This window comes from Geospiza fortis, unplaced genomic scaffold, assembly GCF_000277835.1.
Source record: "Geospiza fortis unplaced genomic scaffold, GeoFor_1.0 scaffold219, whole genome shotgun sequence".
NCBI classification, from domain to species: domain Eukaryota; kingdom Metazoa; phylum Chordata; class Aves; order Passeriformes; family Thraupidae; genus Geospiza; species Geospiza fortis.
This window is the reverse complement of record NW_005054376.1, coordinates 681440-699030: the sequence shown is the minus strand read 5'-3', so window position 1 is coordinate 699030 and position 17591 is coordinate 681440. Positions and strand designations below refer to the sequence as shown.

At 37.8% G+C, this 17591-nt stretch overlaps 1 protein-coding gene across 1 annotated transcript in view; it reads right to left on the bottom strand.

Moving 5' to 3' along the window:
* Positions 1 to 17591, bottom strand: part of CDYL (chromodomain Y like) — a 63696-nt gene that overhangs the window by 5875 nt on the left and 40230 nt on the right. Inside the window, exons 4-7 of the mRNA XM_031060222.1 lie at positions 16558 to 16602; positions 5177 to 5433; positions 4398 to 4570; positions 1212 to 1422 (exon numbers count right to left, since the gene is read on the bottom strand). Coding sequence (XP_030916082.1) covers positions 1212 to 1422; positions 4398 to 4570; positions 5177 to 5433; positions 16558 to 16602 — 686 coding nt within the window. The remainder of the gene's footprint in view (positions 1 to 1211; positions 1423 to 4397; positions 4571 to 5176; positions 5434 to 16557; positions 16603 to 17591) is intronic.

Genomic DNA, 17591 nt, shown 5'->3' with positions numbered 1-17591 from the left:
TCCTGCTGACTTCTCTCTCTCTTTTACAGACAAAAAACATGCTTCCATATCAAAGTCTTCAGTATGGATTCTGAACATATTTCATGAAATGCGCTGAGTAAAGTTCAGCTTTGTCCCATAGAGACACTGCTTTGCTGCAGAGAGTCAAGGATAGTATAAAAACAGTGGATTTTTTCCCCTTTTTTGCACTGATCATTTTGGAATTGTTACCACTGGAAATTTTCAATTAAAATCTTTATATTTAAGAATGAGAGCATTCACAAACACACATGAAAGAGTGCACCAGGGAAGAGCTTGTGTTTTTGTACAACTTCTAAAGAAAAGAAAAGTAACAACCACAAGTCTTTAAAGGACGAGTATGTATGGAATGGATGGATGAATGGATGGATGGCCAAATAAAAAGGGAAAGGAACAATCAGTAATTTGAAATATGCTAAGATATTAAATATACTCATATAATTGTTAATCTATTTCAGTTACCTTTTCAGTTCTCTTCTAATAACTAAATCCAAATATGACACAATTAGCTTTTAGAACTGGTGTTTTAATATATATATTTTAAATCAATAAATACCTACAGGGAAAAAATGGCTTTTATACCAAACAGTGATTTTGGAAAACAGGTGTAGCCACAAGCACTTGTTTCATACTGTCCAAACTGGAATAGGACGTAGGTCTAAGTTTTCAAAGAACACAGCATGAAAGAACACTAAGCAACATGAAAATAACATAGGTTGGAGATTCTTAAATAGCTTTTTGTTAGGAGTGCATGGAAGCTGAAATAGTTATTTTGCATAGTGGTGTAAGACTGCTCCTGGCTGGTGTCACAGTGCCCTGCTGTGCAGTGACACCGAGTGCCGCACTGGTGCTGTGCTGAATGCAACACACCCATGGCTGGTCCCCACGAGGCAGCAGCAGGGAAGGTGTGTCTGGGTACACAGGACATGACCCTTCTGACACACCATCAGGGTCAAATGTGGGATTAAATCCTGTGCCTGCTTTCTGTTCTGTGCATGCAGGTGAAGAGTAAGTTGTAAGAACATGGAGCAGAAAAGCTATAAAGGGCGGCTTCTCATGAAAGGTTTTCATGAGAGAAAGAAAAAAATTAAGAAAAAGACAACACAGGAAGGCAAAAAGTCTTGAAATCACACTGGATAAATTATCCCAACTGAATTGTGAAGCTGTCAGCCCCTACCCTGCAAGCTACTTACAGAAGCCAGGCCCATAATCCGAGGGAATGTAAGGGATGAACATCCATCTGGACTTTGTCCAAAAGTAGTGTATGGTGTTTGAAACCAGGCCTTCTCGTTGGCCCAGACCACGTCACACAGAGGCAATATAGATGCTCCAAGTCCAATGGCTGGGCCATTTACTGCTACAATGATAGGCTTCTTAAACTGAATAAAAGTATTCACAAAATTCCTGAAGAGAAACAGAAACATGTGCTCACTACATATATTGAGAGTGTAAAATATAACAGCCCTTGAAAACTGCATAATAATTCATCTCCCCAGTAACATCACTTTCAAACCCAACCTGATAACCTACCTTCCACAATGAGGTGGTTATTTGATGGATGAGGGGAGAGAGGTGGACATTGTCTACACAGAGCTCAGAGTGAGAATTTCAGCACTGTCTCACATAAGAGTTTTAAAGTCACGCTGTTGATGTATGAGCTGGATGAGCAGACAGTGAGGTGGACTGGAAAATGTGGGAATGGTTGGCCCAGAGGGTGGTGACTCATGGCACAGGCCAGTGATTTATTGCTGCACCCCACGGGGTCAGTGATGGGTCCAGCCCTGTTCAACAGCTTTGCTGATGATTTGGTTGATGGGGAAGAGCTTATCCTGAGTGAGTTTGCTCAGGATACAAAACCAGGCTGATACACCAGAGGATTGTGCTGCCATCCAGAGGGACGTCAACAGGTTGGAAAAATGAGCTGACAGGAACCTCCTAAAGCTCAACAAAGGAAGTGCAAAGCATTGTGCCTGGGGAGGAACAACCCCAGGCATCAATGCATTCTGGAAGACAAGCTGGAAAGCAGCTTGGCAGAAACTGAGCTAGGGTTCCCAGTGGATACCAAGCAGAACTTGAACCAGCAGCGTGCCAGTGCTATCCTGCACTGCTTTAGGAGGAATGTTGTCTGGAGTGTGCAGGAATTGATCCTGCCCCTCTACTCAGCCCCAGTGTCATTATGGACTTCTCAGTGAAAGGGAGACTCCAGATGATCTAGCAAAGGGGCATCAAGGTGACGCAGGGACTCAGTGAGCTGGGCATGTTCAAGCTGGAGAAGAGAAGGCTCAGGGTCTATCAACAAAGTGTAAAAAAGTACCTGAAAGGGGATGCAAAGAGGACAGAGCCACGCTCTTGTCAATGGTGCCCATTGAGGCAGTGGGCACAAACTGAAACATGGGAGGTTCCCTCTGAACAGCAGGAAACACTTTCTTACTGTGAAGGCAACCAAACAGGCAGCCAACAAGGTCATGCACTCACAGTCTTGGGAGATTTAAAAAAACCCAGGAAATGGTCCTGACCAACCTGCTCTAGGTGACCTTGCTTGAGCAGGTTGGACAAGATGACCTGCAAATGTGCCTTCCAACCTCAACCATTTTTTGGTTCTGTAAAAGCCTACCATTGCTCCTAGCCGAACCCATCACAGTAGCTGGGCAGGTGCAGATTTAACACCCCTCTACAAGCATCAGCTGATACAGCACTTTGATACATCCATGTGTCCCACAGTACCCAGATAAAGCTGCAGCCTTTCCACACCTCTGGGTGCCACAGCTGTGGCACAGCCCTGCTTGGTCCTCACTGTATTCATGTATGGCATCGGCACAAGGTATTTACCTGTGTTTTTAAGTGACAGTAATAAGGTACAAATGAAGATGGCCAAAGCATTATTGGTCTTCATTGAGGAGCTCTTCTCAACAAATAAATCTGCTTTTTAAAATTATGACCATTAATAGTAGAACTCTATTATCCCATATCACACATCTGTAAACTTCCCCATCTCCATTCTTTTGGTCAGTAATAATGGTCTGGGTACTACACTATTAGGAGACATATGCATATTCTCATCCTCATTGACAACAAAAAATAACAATTCATTCCAGTACCCACAAAATACGGATGCTTCTCTGTTCTCAAGCAGTAATGGCTCCAAAAGGTTCTTAGGAAAAAACAGTCATGCGTGTATGAATACATACACAGATAATTTTGAAGTTTTCTCCCTATCTGTATTACATATTTTTGTATTTCTGCAAAACAGAACAATTTTACTATATTGCATTCAGCAGTAAAGGTTATCACACTCCTTCTTAACTCATTCTAGCGAACTGAAACAGCTACATGCAAAAAAAACCAAATCCAAACCTGGAACCATCTCATTCAAGTCATCATACAAATATCCCATCCAGACACAAGATAATTGTAATCATGTCTGAATATCCCAAAGAGGACCATCTCTAGAATATACATGAAAAGTACCTTATTTGAAAGGGAGGGTGTGTGTTCATAAGTCTTTTAAGTCACCTTTGCCCATTTTATTAACAATGACTATTAGGTGAAAAAACAGGTTTCTGAAAGGGCCCAAATTTAAATAGTGATAGAAGCTCAGTGCTAAGAGCTTCTGGCCATATCTGAAGTCACTGCATAAGCAACTTTTATGTGAAATGACTTAAGAATTTCCTTTGATAAAAGTAACTATAATCATCTTTACGAACCAACTGTGCCTCCAATGAAACAGGCTTTACATGGCCATGGCATTTTTTTTAGAAATATGACCACCGATAACAACAACAGAAGAAAGGCTCTGAAAGAATATAGATACTCTGGAAGAATGCAAGAGACCAGGATCTCAAAACCAGTGCTCAAATGTACTTGTTTGTATTATTATAATGTGTCTCCAAGATTCATGCTTTTTGCTATACATTTTCTTCTACTTGGTAATAGTTCAGATCAATTTGTTTAAATGTTAGGTTTGGTACTTGGCATTGGGCTGATGATCACCAGTATTAATCTACTCCTCTGAAATATCCATCATTCCACTTCTCTGAATGTACTATATCAATTTACTCATTCAATACATGTCTTGAATTATGGTGTATTACATTTGTTTTCTGGAAACCCTGTGGCTATTTAAGTATTTTAATATTGGTTTTAACTGGAGAAGTATTGCAATACTCCCAGTTTTCACAGTTAAAATTTAAAATTAAAAATGCATGAAATGACAACCCAAATAGAAAAGGACAAGAAGCATAAAGAAGTGCTGCACACTATAATGTAACTGGTGAATGTCTGAGATATTTTTGAATAAGAGACTTCTGAAATAAAGATAGAAGAAGTCAGGCCATATGATGAACAATACCCATCAGATGACTGAAGATAGCCATACATACCTAATAGCTTCTGCCATCTTAGTGCTTTCCTTTTTTCTATCATCCGTTAAACGTCGTATAAAATAAATAAAATCAAGACCACAGCAGAAAATGCTACCAACTGCACTGAACAGCACAAGTTTACTGTCATCTGCAGCTGCTGTGTTCAGTGCACTTTGGACTTCCTTCATTACCTGGAAAATAAAAATTTCATAAGAATCATTTTAATCCATCATTAACAAAGTGGCATGTTGTTCTCTTCCCTTCCTCCCCCTATGAGACTCTTCAACAACTTTAATTTTTCCTTAGGATACACTCAACCATCTTATTAGAAAAGTTAACTTCCTTCATTATCCAAAAAAAAAAGGAAGTTAATGTATTAGAAGCTTTGCATTTCAAAAGTGTAATTAGACAAAGATAATTAAATCATTAAGGAAAGATCTATTAGGTGTTATCTGTAACTAAAATAGTAATTCAGCATTTCTGTAATTTGGACAGCAGATGGCATATGCAACCAGTACAGGAAAAAAAAGAACCTTAATTGAGGCTGAAGGTTTTTTCAAGTTGCACTTTGTAAATCACTGTACATCTTATAAAAGACAGTACACATCAACATGGTCAGGTAACAGAATTTTTAGATGCGAGTTACACATAGAGTCAAGTGTACACATAACATCTTGCAAGTAAGAACCTGTATTGTGTTTTGTGTACATTTGTGCCTGAATAACAAGCAGAAATGAGGCAAGGACTTCAAATTCCCTTCCCTTCCCCTCCCCTCCCCAAAGCAGAATTGTTCTGACCTCTGGATTTAATGAATTATTTTCAGACGATTTTGTTGATAGCAAAATGTGTGTGAATCCATCCTGTTTCCTGACAACAATGTCTCTGTACCGGTACGCGCTCTCCGTTTGCCTCACGCTGAAGCGTAGCCTTTTATCGAAGGGCGGTTCTCTCCTGTCATCAATAAACCTTCGCTTGCTGGCTGTCACTCCTGTTACGGATGTCTGGATGTTGGTTGTACCATTGGCTGCTAATGCTTCCATAAAGGTGGGTGTACCTGGAAAGAGTTTAAACAAGTACAATTACATTTGAGTAGCTCACCCATCTCAAAATCCCTATTACCATGAAAACATGCAACTCATTAAGAACATACAGTAAATATGAAATTCAGTCTCCTAGAACTTATTGAAAAAGACCCTGTGAACACAGCAAAATTGAAGTGACAAATGGATTCAAGAAATTAATTTTACCATTTTGAGGATATACAATTAGAATAAGTCAAACAGATCAATTGTCATACATCTCTTTTTAAAAGGGTGGAACTGTGAATTTAACCTAATACCAATGCACTTCAGTAGGTTAATGGTCTGCTTTCTCCCTTTCCAACATTTTAAAGTCATTTAACAGCATCAACATTGCTAAGAGAAAGCAAAAGCCTTTTGTTTCAATTGGAAATTATTATAAAGAAAAAGACACTTAGAATAAACCAAAGAATTTGATTGACAAGATCATAAAAAGCAGAATAGTTTTAAAAGAAAAATGGAAATGAAGAAATGCAGACTATACTTTGAGAGGAGCACAAGACCCATGAAGTGATGGATATTTTAATGGATTCATAGACAATGAGATCTTTCTCATGTTAAACATTTTTTGCTACTGGAATTGGCAAATAGACAATTAAGTTTTGCTGGTCTTGTTCCCAGTCCCTTACACAGAGGGAGTTTGAAGGCATGCAAGTAAACAGGCCATTCCTCATGTCACAGAAGGGACAGGTTTTTCTGCAGTGCTCATTAGAAACATAATACCAAATAATTACCATTCATTAGGGATAAAATAAGAGAACCTACCGGATCTGTATGTTTAAGTCTCCATGACCTAAACATTAGAACATAATGCCTCTGTATGTTTAGGTCTCCATGCAAAATCTCCCCCAGATTTGTCATACTAAAGTAATGGAGTGTGCATAGGACGGGGGGGTTAAAAATATTGGGAAAGTGTGTTAGAGTCCAAGACAGTGAAGTTTTGAAAGACTTTTCCTGAGAATTGAGCTCTGAGACTAAAATCTTCTGGAAAGCCACTACCTCTATCTCACTAACAGGTACTTCAGAACATCATGCATATGATGTCTTAGGAAGTAGAGTTAAACCACGTATAAGTAAATTATTAATTAAATGTTATTGTAATTTGTCATTATCTTTCTGAATAAGTTATATTTTTAAATTAAATTATTTCAAATTTTGTTTTAACTACAACATACTTCAGACACTTGTGCATCCAATGAAGACATTAAAGAGGCTCACTTAAGTAACTGGAATGTCCAATATCTTGATATTTCCATTGTATTCAAGTGCTGCTTACCTTGACTCATATGAAGTATGAGAGAGATAATAAGAAAAGAGACTAAATTTAATTAAAATTTAGAACATTATACCTTTTCCTACTTATACTGCAGAAATTGTCTCTGGATATAAATGAAATTTTTATATCAGTATTTTAAAAATAAATATTTTATTATAAATATATTATGATTAATTAGGCAAGTTGTCTATTTAAGGATCTATACAATAATAAGATTTATTCTATTTTTAAGGTCTTTCTTGTTGTATTAGTGATTTAATCCTCTTACCATCTCACTTTTTGTGAAGAAGTTAAAGACAATTCAGAATTTTTTAGTTGTTTAAAGTGAAGAGTAAGAAACTGGATTCAGTTTGAGATCAGTTTTAGATACAGAGATGAACAAAATTAAATGGAAGACCAGTATTTTGTATTGACACAAAAATTTCACATTTATTCTCAAATTTCCCATGGCTTATAAAATTCCTTTCGATTTCATTTCAGCAGAATAAATAAAAATTTGTTGTATACTAAATATTAATTTGATGAGGAATGCTTTCAACTTTTTTTGAAACCACATTATGCCAATTACATTCCTTTAAAAGAATTCTCTTGAAAGGGAATTTGCAGGAACATCAACGTTGCCCCATATTTCATTAGGAACACAAGAAAAAATGGTATCACTGGCTTGGTTTTCCATAGGAAATGTAAATTAAAACAACTGAAATCACTTCTGATTTTTAAACCCCAATCAAAGTTTTTTAAGTCTTGTGTCCTAGCCATAGTGAAAACCATGGAGAATTGGGAAAGCAGGATAGACTAGACTAAGCCAAAACAAGGAGTCAGTAAACTTGTGCAAAACCTCTGAGCCTGTATTTTCCCACAACTCATTCTTCCAAAGATATACTCAAATACCAGAAAATTACTTTTGAGATGCAAGAGACAATGATTATATACTTTGGGAGACAAAACTTCTGGCAAGGAAGATCAAGATGTAAACACCACAGGTCAATTTTCATGCTTATTGAACTGGCAAGAGACCTCCTGATTTTTTATATAAACCCTGTCTACACTTATCAATAGTTGGGAGTTTCAAACCACAAGCAAGGGACAGCTGCAATTCTGGAAGAGGAAGAAGTCTCCTCTTTCCAATCATATAAAAACACTTCCAGGATACCTGGAGTGGAATAAAAAAATCTGTCAGCTTCAGAAACTGTAATTCTGCACAGGAAGACTCGGCCAGCCAGTACAGATCAGAATATGGCACAGAAAGGTTTAAAACATGTCTGTCATTACTGATGGAAGTTTGGGACCCTGTATACCTGACAGCACAGGGGGCTCTTTCTCTTGGTGTTTGGTCCTTGGAAGCAAAGGGACAACTCAGAGAACATAAAGCAGTATTTCATTTTGTAAGTACACAGGCAAAGGTGGTTTTGCTGCTCAGTCTTGAGCACACGGTACAGCAAATAGGGATGAAAATAAAAAAGTTCAATTGAGAGTTAACTGTATTGCCAGAGATTTCCTTACATGAAAACTTTACATTAAGGTGGCTTATCTTCAGGATTATTACAGATGTATTTTAGTATTTTAAAACAGAGTTTTGTAACAAACCAAAAGCAGTTCTGTATTTTAAGACATTAATAGAGATAGCATAATAAAGATAAAACACCACAGCCCTCTCCTTTCAAACTGAGCTTCCTAAAATAAGTAAGGACTTGGAAAGAAAGGCAGTTTACCCTGGATATGAAGAACTGATGAAGAACTGTTTCTTTAAAACATAAACAAACAGCTTATAGTTATATAAAAACCTTTCCACCTGCAGATCGTTAACTATGTGATCTCAGAGCTGAAGACAGTAGTACTACTGGGCAAAGCCAAAGCTTCTCTACACAGATGCAAAAGGAAGTTAAGGAGTACTTTGTTCTGCAGCTGTTGACCAAACCCTGGTGACAGTCAGCAATTTCAGGCAACTGCCCTTGGAGGGAAAAAAACCTAAAGCTATGAGCAACAGATAAGAAGGGAACTGGTCTTATCCAAAGGAAGACAGACACAAAATACCAGTTTTGGGAAAGGGGCAGAACAAAGGTGTTTTTGTTAAAAACACAAGTTATGCTCACTTTACAACAAAGCAAAATTAAAATCCCAAGTGCCTCTCTAAGATATTCATGCCTCACTGCTACTGAGAAGTTAAGTTTAGCTTACATATCAAGCCTTGAATACAAATACTCCCCTCCCTGTAACAATACTGGGGATACATCCAAAGAGATGGTCTAAAACCAGCCAAGCTTCTTCTGCACACTTCTTTTTGGGTACATATGTGTTGGTTATCTTAATTCAAGGTTTTACTGACAGAATGTGCTGTCTTTGAAAGCTTAGCATAGATGCCTAAGGAACAAGCACAAGAACATGAGAGGTGTGAACAATACTGTCTGAGTATTTTCTTTAACTCCAGCCACCAGAAACTTAGCAATTACTAAATTTGCATGTCCAGAATCATAGGCTGCACCAAACCCCATGTATTTAAATTCATCTTCTCCACGGGATTGTCCAATTTATTTCTGAAACCACTATGGGTTTGTGTTCCAAAGAATCTCTTGGCAGCAAGTTCTGGAACATACATGTTAAGTTTCTTCATTCCTTTCATCAGAGCCCTTCTCCAGATTGAGTAGCCCCAGTCTTATTTCCCTTTTCTTCTTCCAGAAGCCAGTCCAAGCCTGCCATTCTTCTTCCATGCTTCTTCCTCTTCTATTTACTCTTGGAACAGGGCCCAAAATGGGACACAATATTCAATATGGGTTTTGTTCTTTTTTTTAAACTACCACCAAACAGATGCTTGCAGAAAACTATCCAAAACAAACCCAATGCCATTTCCCTGAGCAGCAACACATAGCCAGGAACCAGTCACTGTTTTATGTTTTGCTATAGGCACAGTTTGGTATGTAAGCCTGTTTTGTCCCCTCCTCAATGCCTGGCATTCATCTGTACTGAAAGTCAGCTCTCATTTTACTCATGAAATCATTCAGTATTTTCAGAGAAGCCTGATGTGTTCACAAGGAGCTTTTGGAAGTCCCATGTCTTTCCTGTACCCTCCTGGCACCACTTATGTCCTTCCCTACACTAAGTGATGAAGGGGTTAATGAGAAACATCCCATTTGAATAAGCAAATGAACAAACACCACCAGCAGCAACGTCTTAAAGTGTTAACTGCAGAAATAAAACTGCAACTGATTACAACTCAAGTACCAGACAGGGAACAATATGATCTGGAAAACTGATTAGTAAAAACAACTTGAATTTTCGATAGAAAAAGAAATTAAAATCCGGTGCTAGAAGTAAGTTACATTTTTTTCCTTAAATCCTTTCTGTACTTTTACTTCTTCATTGTACCCTGAATATATAATCCACAAGAGCTCAAAATTAGTTGTCCAGTGCAGGTTGCCTCACATTTAATTTTTTGCCTACAAACAGAGGTGTTTTGTTACATGTTCCTATGTATTAGCAATCTCTAACTGTAAACACTGTTAAGCTTTTCCAGTCTTAACTCTGCACTACATCAAATATTTCACAGGAGACAGGAATTCCAGACAGTGATACCACAATGCAAACATAATACAGAAGAGCTTCCAGTATTTTTTCCACTTCTTCAGTGATTACACAGAAAACATCTTAGAATTGTAGTGTATTAGCACAGACTAGAGAAACTAAAAATGAAGGTTCTAAACCTCCTATGCATGTGCTTATTTTTTGTCTGAGTAAGCATATTAATAGCACTTAAGTTTTTGAACCAAAAGTCCCACTTTGAAATGTCACAATAAATATTTGCAAGAAAAAGTCTCAATTGTACATTTCACCTAAAATGCTGATTTGCTCTGTGTTTCTGAAAGAGCATTCAAAATGTGCTGGTCCCTTATATAAGAAAGATGCAACTTCATTTAATTCCTTCCAGAATATGGTGTTACCTTGATACAAAGCAGGAACTAACCAGCAATAAATTGTGCACACCCCAGCATCAGAACAGGCATCCCTAGAGATGCCTTGGAGGAGAGGGGGTAGGAAAAGGACAATATTCCTTCAAATCATAGGTTGATCATGACTGCAATACTGTGCTGCTGATACCCTCATCAAGACCCTTACTGTGGAGAGGGAGGGAGTGTTTGTGCCCTGTAGTACTCTCCTTGCTAAATGAAGTGAACCACTTCTGATTCTGTTTCAATGAAATAGGTACACAGGCAACCAGCAGATGTTCTTCAGCCATCTTCTGGTTTTTTTTGCAAATATGCCACATTTCAGTGCAAGGACTACAGGTTTTAAGAACAGATTAACTGGCAAATTACGATAGAACTTGTTGGAACATCAGCAGCAGGAAACTACAACTCAGCAGCAAGCAGTTATGCAGTGAGGCTGGCAGGCTTGATTGTCAATGTCTACCTTCAACCCCTAAAAAGTCCTTTTCTCATGCTGTTTAATTACAATTCTTTTCCATATATTTTGTATAGGTGTTAATCATAAACGTAACTTGGAAACACTGCTCCTATTAAACCTACATTTCTTACAGGACACTGCTGTTGTGGACAAAATTAATACGAGAAGAGAAAAACACACATGTGGCACAGTAATATTTCTCTACTCAACTTTTGAACTTTTTCTATCTTACACTAGCTTTTAATCCTGGCTACCATGTCACATTTAGAGTAATATTGTCTACAATTACTGGTCACATTGGACTTTAATAGGTTATAGGCTATTAATTATTTTTGCTTTTGGATGCCTTTCCTTTTCAGAACATAAGCATCCATGTGAAGATAAACTCGTAATGCCAACCAAAAATGCAACTAATCAGAACATAAAATTCTATTACTGGAAGTGGGTAACCAATACAAGAGAAAATGGCATTTCTTCACCCTTGAGTTAAATAGGTTTACATTAGCCTGACTACTTTATATTGTATAAGTGGAAATAATAATTTTAAAAAATTACATATGTTAAAAGATGGGAATAACAAAATGCTAGACCTAAGATTTGCTAAGACCATGCTCACAAGAGCAACAAGGATAACATTATTAATAGATAAATTGGCAATATATCTTTTAAGGAGTATGGTTTAAGTTTTACTGTCTTTGAAGAGGAACTGTGCACTTTTATGCATAATGTATTAAGCAAACTTTCTAGTCTCACAGTGGAAAGAAAATGTCCCGCTCCTAACAAGTCCAAAATGTTTTTCAAATACATCTCCCATTCTTATTATTTCACCAAAAATAGAAAAACAAACACTCCTCAGGTAGCAAAATCTTTTTCTCCTTTATCATGGATCAAGATAAATAAGAACTGTTTTCTATGCCACTTCCACTGCAGTTTTAGCCTGTTTCTGGAGTGATTTGTCTTCCACTGAATCTAGTCAAGATGCTACTGACAAATAGAAAACAGTACATGACTGTTCTCACCATTTTAGATGGCTGTAAAGAAAAAATATAGATAAAAATTCCTATGTGCCTCCAGTATTACTCCAGTCAAGAAATCCCAACCATACTTCGCAATAGCATGCACTAAAGTATTTGATGTGGGAGGCAAAGAGTTAGTTTCATTTCTTTTTTTTCATGAGTAAGTCAAATCAGAAAAGCCTTTCCCAGGTTACAGACTCCTTTTTGAGATATTTTAATACTGGGAACATTTCATAAGGGAAAACTCTTCTACCTCGGTATTTTTGGAGCTGCGGGTTATGTTACCACAGCATTCATTCAAAATGCTCTAAAATTTGAGAGTTAAGCAAGGACATCTCTAGGGGCTCATCTACAGAGGGAAGCTATTGCAAAATAGGCTAAGGTTTAAACTTGAAGTATACCCAGCTATTTCACACTAACTCCTAAGGTGAAGACATTCTATATTAAGAGCACTTCACCGCAATTTAATCCAGTCCCCTGAGTGATGTGAAAAATGGCTCTCTTTTTGTAGGATATCAGTGTCCCAATGTAAGGCTTCTCTAAAACAGATACTGGCAAAAGACATCCCAGTAGTTTCACTTATAGACAAAAACATATACATGCCACAGTACACATTATATAATGCTTGTAAGGACATTAAAACATTCTAAAACACCTTAGCTACATTATGAATGAAATTTAAATAGATGGCTATAATACTATACTGGCAGAACACCTACATTTACCTTCATTTTGAAAACAAATATGAATACTAATTGACAGGTTCATTCTTATCATATAGACAAGGCTTTCAATACCAGACTTTGCAAGAGCTCCACTCACAACTGTCCTGAAAACCATTTGGCATTTCAATGCAGGAAAGCAGTAGACAGGGAAGGCTCAGGACTTCAACAGGTTCAAGACACTGATGTGCATGTGTTAAATTTTCCAGGGAACCCCGAGATCAGAGTGCTGGAGTGAGCATCCCTGCTGGAAAAAAGGCACCTCTATTTTTATCTATCCACCTCAAAAAGGTACATGTGCTTTTCCAGCCATTATGTGATGCCTGCTATTCATAGAAGCTGTCTCAACTTCCTGTGGGATATTCAACAAGAGGTTCATTAAGAGGTGGCAAATGAACCTGAAGCCATCTTCCAGTACACCAAGGGCACACAGCTGTGTGCCCTAACACCACCAGCTACACTTTATACATGAGAAACCTGCAATACATAATGTATACACAGGCAGACTGTTCTGCAGCAGCACCCTCTTAGAAATTACTGACCTTGGAAGAAATAACTGGCTTGGGTGGGAAGGGGAAGAGCAAGAGAGGTCCCTGACTTTTCTAAGAGGTTCCCAAAATCCTCAAGTGAAAAACTAAACATTGCAGTGCTTGGGTATTTAGTCCTGATCCTTGCGCTTATGCAAGATAAGTGCCAGCTCCTTGACCACTTCTGCTGCCTGAAATGGCCTAGAGCAAAAATCAAGAGCTGGGCATTGGCACCAATAGGAGAAAATAGGGTGAAAAGAAGATTACAGGTCTTGGGAAAATGTAAACACAGCTTTAGGGAACTCTGAGGAATGGGTGATGAAAAGTATCTTTGGGTGTCCCATGCAACAGGTGCTGGATAGTCAGATGCTCTGGACTGAAAAACTAATTCAGAACAGTATCATATTCACCTTGCCCAATCTGCCCTTTTATACTATTGCACAGGATACCATCTACTGGCAACAGCTGAAAGGAGGCATGATGGAGAGGAGTGACAACCTGTGCTTTCAAGCTGAATCTGGTCTCCTGTTTTTTGGCTATACTAGCTCAGATCAGCACATATACGACGACCTGCATCAACTGGAGAACTTGTGAAGCATATCCAATAATACCCTAATAGTAATAATCATCATCATAAAAAAAAAAAAAAAACTCCACCAAAACAATAAAATTAAAAAAAAACACTCAGAGAAAGTCCTTAAGTCGACAGTAGAAGACTACCAAGACTAAGACTCAGATCAGATGCTTTGCATGAAGAAAAATATGACATGCTCCCTCAATTAGGCTTTCTCCTGTATCACTGCAGGAAATCACTAGAAAGGCCAGGAGGCATTTGTCTTCACATCATTTTGCCCTGACCACAGTACAAGTGGTGTAGCTCTCCACACCTGGGATTTGCAGAGAAAAGATCTTGAACATGTTGCACGGTGTAAGAAGGACACAGATCTGCTGGAACAAATCTAGAGGCACTGGAACAGGTTGCCCAGAGAAGCTGCGGATGCTCCGCCCCTGGAAGTGTTCAAGGCCAGGCTGGATGGGGCTTGGAACAATGGGGTCTAATTGAAGGTGTCCCTGCCTCTGGCAGAGGGGTGGGAACTGGATGATCTCTAAGGTCCCTTCCACCCCAAACCATTCTACAATGATGGCCACAAGTCTTGGGAAAATGCCCATCACAAGTTTTCATTGCATTTTGCAACAAAGTGGTAAACAAACAAACAAACAAATAAATAACCCTCCCCCCCAAAAATGTCCATGATACAGCCCAGGGAAATAACCACAGCTGCAAGCAGTGAGCAGAGAAGGCATCTCAGCCAGCAGCTGAAGGGCTGGAGGCAGTGAACTGCCCTTACTCAGCAGGATGGATTACATGCATGGGTTCTATTTGGGTGCGTGCTCTCCATACTGCTGAGGAAAGCAATAGGCATCTGTGGAAGACCTAAAGCTTTCCATTGCATTGGCTGTTGTCATATTTATAAACAAATTATCAAAGGAAAAATCTTACAAACAAAAAACCTGAACTGATAAGTCCATAAACTACTAATTAAGTAGTTAACTGGCTGCCATACATAGAAAATGGTTCAGAGCTGCCAAAGTGGCTTCCCTCAGGCTACAAAGCAAGGAATATAGAAGCCAGGATTATTAGTTACAGGTGGTCTCTATCCCCAAAAGCTATTTTTTCCTGTAAGAATCTGCTTTTATGAAACACTGGATTTTTTTCTTTACAGAAATTATTAGTATCTAGATTAAAATACAAGTACCAACAAAGATACTATTGCTATACAGAAGAGACAGCTAAAGAAGCAACAGAGGTAGCATGGTGATATTTAAGTGGGACATACTATTTCAGCAGCACCAGTGTATAAATATGAAACTACAGCCTCTGAATTATCACAAAGACTACTACTAGGAGGCTGACATTTTGAAGGTGCAGAAAAAAATCAAGAAATTAGCAAGTTACATCTGTGGCAGAGAAAACAACCAACCAACAGAAAAACATAGGGTTTAAAGCAAATTTCCAAACAAGTTTCGTAAGAGACAAACCAGTTAAGGCCTGTCTCAGAGACCAGGATATAGCAACTACCATCAACCCTACCAAAACCAAGAGAGGTTTAGTTAGGTACCATAATGGTTGCTGCTACACAAAAACCAAGAACAAAGCGTATCATGCCTGATACTTTAAATCAAAGTGTGCAGTGAGAGAGAATATTACAGTTTGTGCAGCTGGCAATAGGAAAGTAAGGTTTATTTGACTATTTAGCGATGTGGGCAGGAGCACACCTTTAAATGGGAGTCATATTGATGTGTTCACCGTTCAAGAGCAAATTCATAGATTTTTAAATAATAAACATTGCAAATTCATGGAAGGACTTAGATCTACAACTTGTTAATTTTAAAAAGCAGGGAAAAGGAAAAAAAGAAATCTCCATTTGAAGTTTGGGCTAGCAGGTTGTTACAACTCCCACTGCTGCAATTCCAAAGTCCAGTACGGCAGGCTTGTGTTTAGCAGGGAGTTTCTAAAGATGTGCTCAGACGGATATTTACTAAGAAATGGTTCATGGGTAACAGGATCTGAACATTTTTAGGTACAGTAGATGCTTACAATGCTAAATCTTGCCTTAGGGAACAATCTATTAAGAACACACAGAGAAACCAAAAATATCAAGGGGATTCACTACACAAAAGACAGAAGAATTCTACTGAGTAAAGCAAAGATTGAGTACACAAGAATAATGGGACTAGTACATAAGCAGCCACAATTGTGAGCTCAATTTCAACTTGGAAACCATTTAAACATGTCATAGATAAGACAGAATGATAGATGAATTACATGACTGGTTGTTTCCTGAAACCTGCCAAGGACCCACCTGTTCATGTCAGATTCCAACCACTAAACAAACAGAATGGAATTGAAATTTAATTTCTACTAAGATGAATGCTGTGCAATTTTAGATAGCTGTGTTATGTAAAAAGATATTGCATTAAATACTTTTCAGACAAATAACAAGATAGCCCAGACATAAGGAGAGGGTGTAAAAATGAAACTGAACTTATACAGTAATTGAATTATTTTCTTCAGGAGTGAGATGTAGCTTCAATTAATGCCACATGGTTAAACAGGTCAATAGAAACTAAGGGGAAAAATAGAATATGCTATACTTACAAGAAAATAGGAAGTAAAGAACACTGGGAAGAATACAGGGAGATGCTAAAACAGATAAAGAACGGGTATTAGAAACGCAAAGTAAAACTCTGAAGTTCTCATAGTTACAGACGCTAAACACAAATTATTTTTCCAGTGATAAAGAAAAAAAGAGAGGAGAATTAGACCAAAATCAAAAGTAAAATGTAGTGTAAGCTATAAAGTCAATTAAAATACTTGTGGTGAAACCAGCATGCCATAAGAAATCAGGAAAAATACTTATAATGGGCATGAATATATTGTACATACAACAAATGACAGACTAAAAGGATTGACCATAGCAAGACTGCTTACTGACAGTAAAAAAAGAGAAACAGACAAACGTGATAGCTTATATGGGAAATGTATCATAAGTGAAATACCTCCAAGACTTGCTTGCTTAAAGACTAGCAAATTTGGAAGGTACCTTGGTTAATAAAATTTGTAGTGATGTAGTTTCAGATATATGTACAAGAAACACTTTTTTAAAAAAGCAGCCTTAAACCTCTTCAGTTTATTTCTGTTTATAAACAAGGCAGCTCTCAAAGTCAAGTTTCAAAAGTGTCCTTCCAGTTAAAACCTACTGGAGATCCAAAGCAACACTCAGGAGAGCCACACTGGGTATCAGAAAAATTTAATCTTTTTACAAGAGGTCACTCCTTGCTTGGAATATATTTTACCAATATTTTGCAGTTTCACACCATTACATATTATGAATCAGAAGTTTCCCTATAATATATACTTACATGTGAATGTCAGGATTTAAAAATAATAACCTCATCACAGCAGCAACCCTATTTTTCTCAGCATTGAAACTGTATACATAGAATTATTCTCAGTTCTGCCAAGCGAGAAATATGTTTAAAACTAAAAATTTTCTATCTAAAATGACTTTTGCTGCCTAAAAATCCTAAAATGGGACACTCTAAAGTGGAAACTTGTAGTAACAAAGATTTCAGGGTTATTAGAGAAGGATGTTCTGCGGACATTCTCTGTCACTGGCAGTTTGATATACA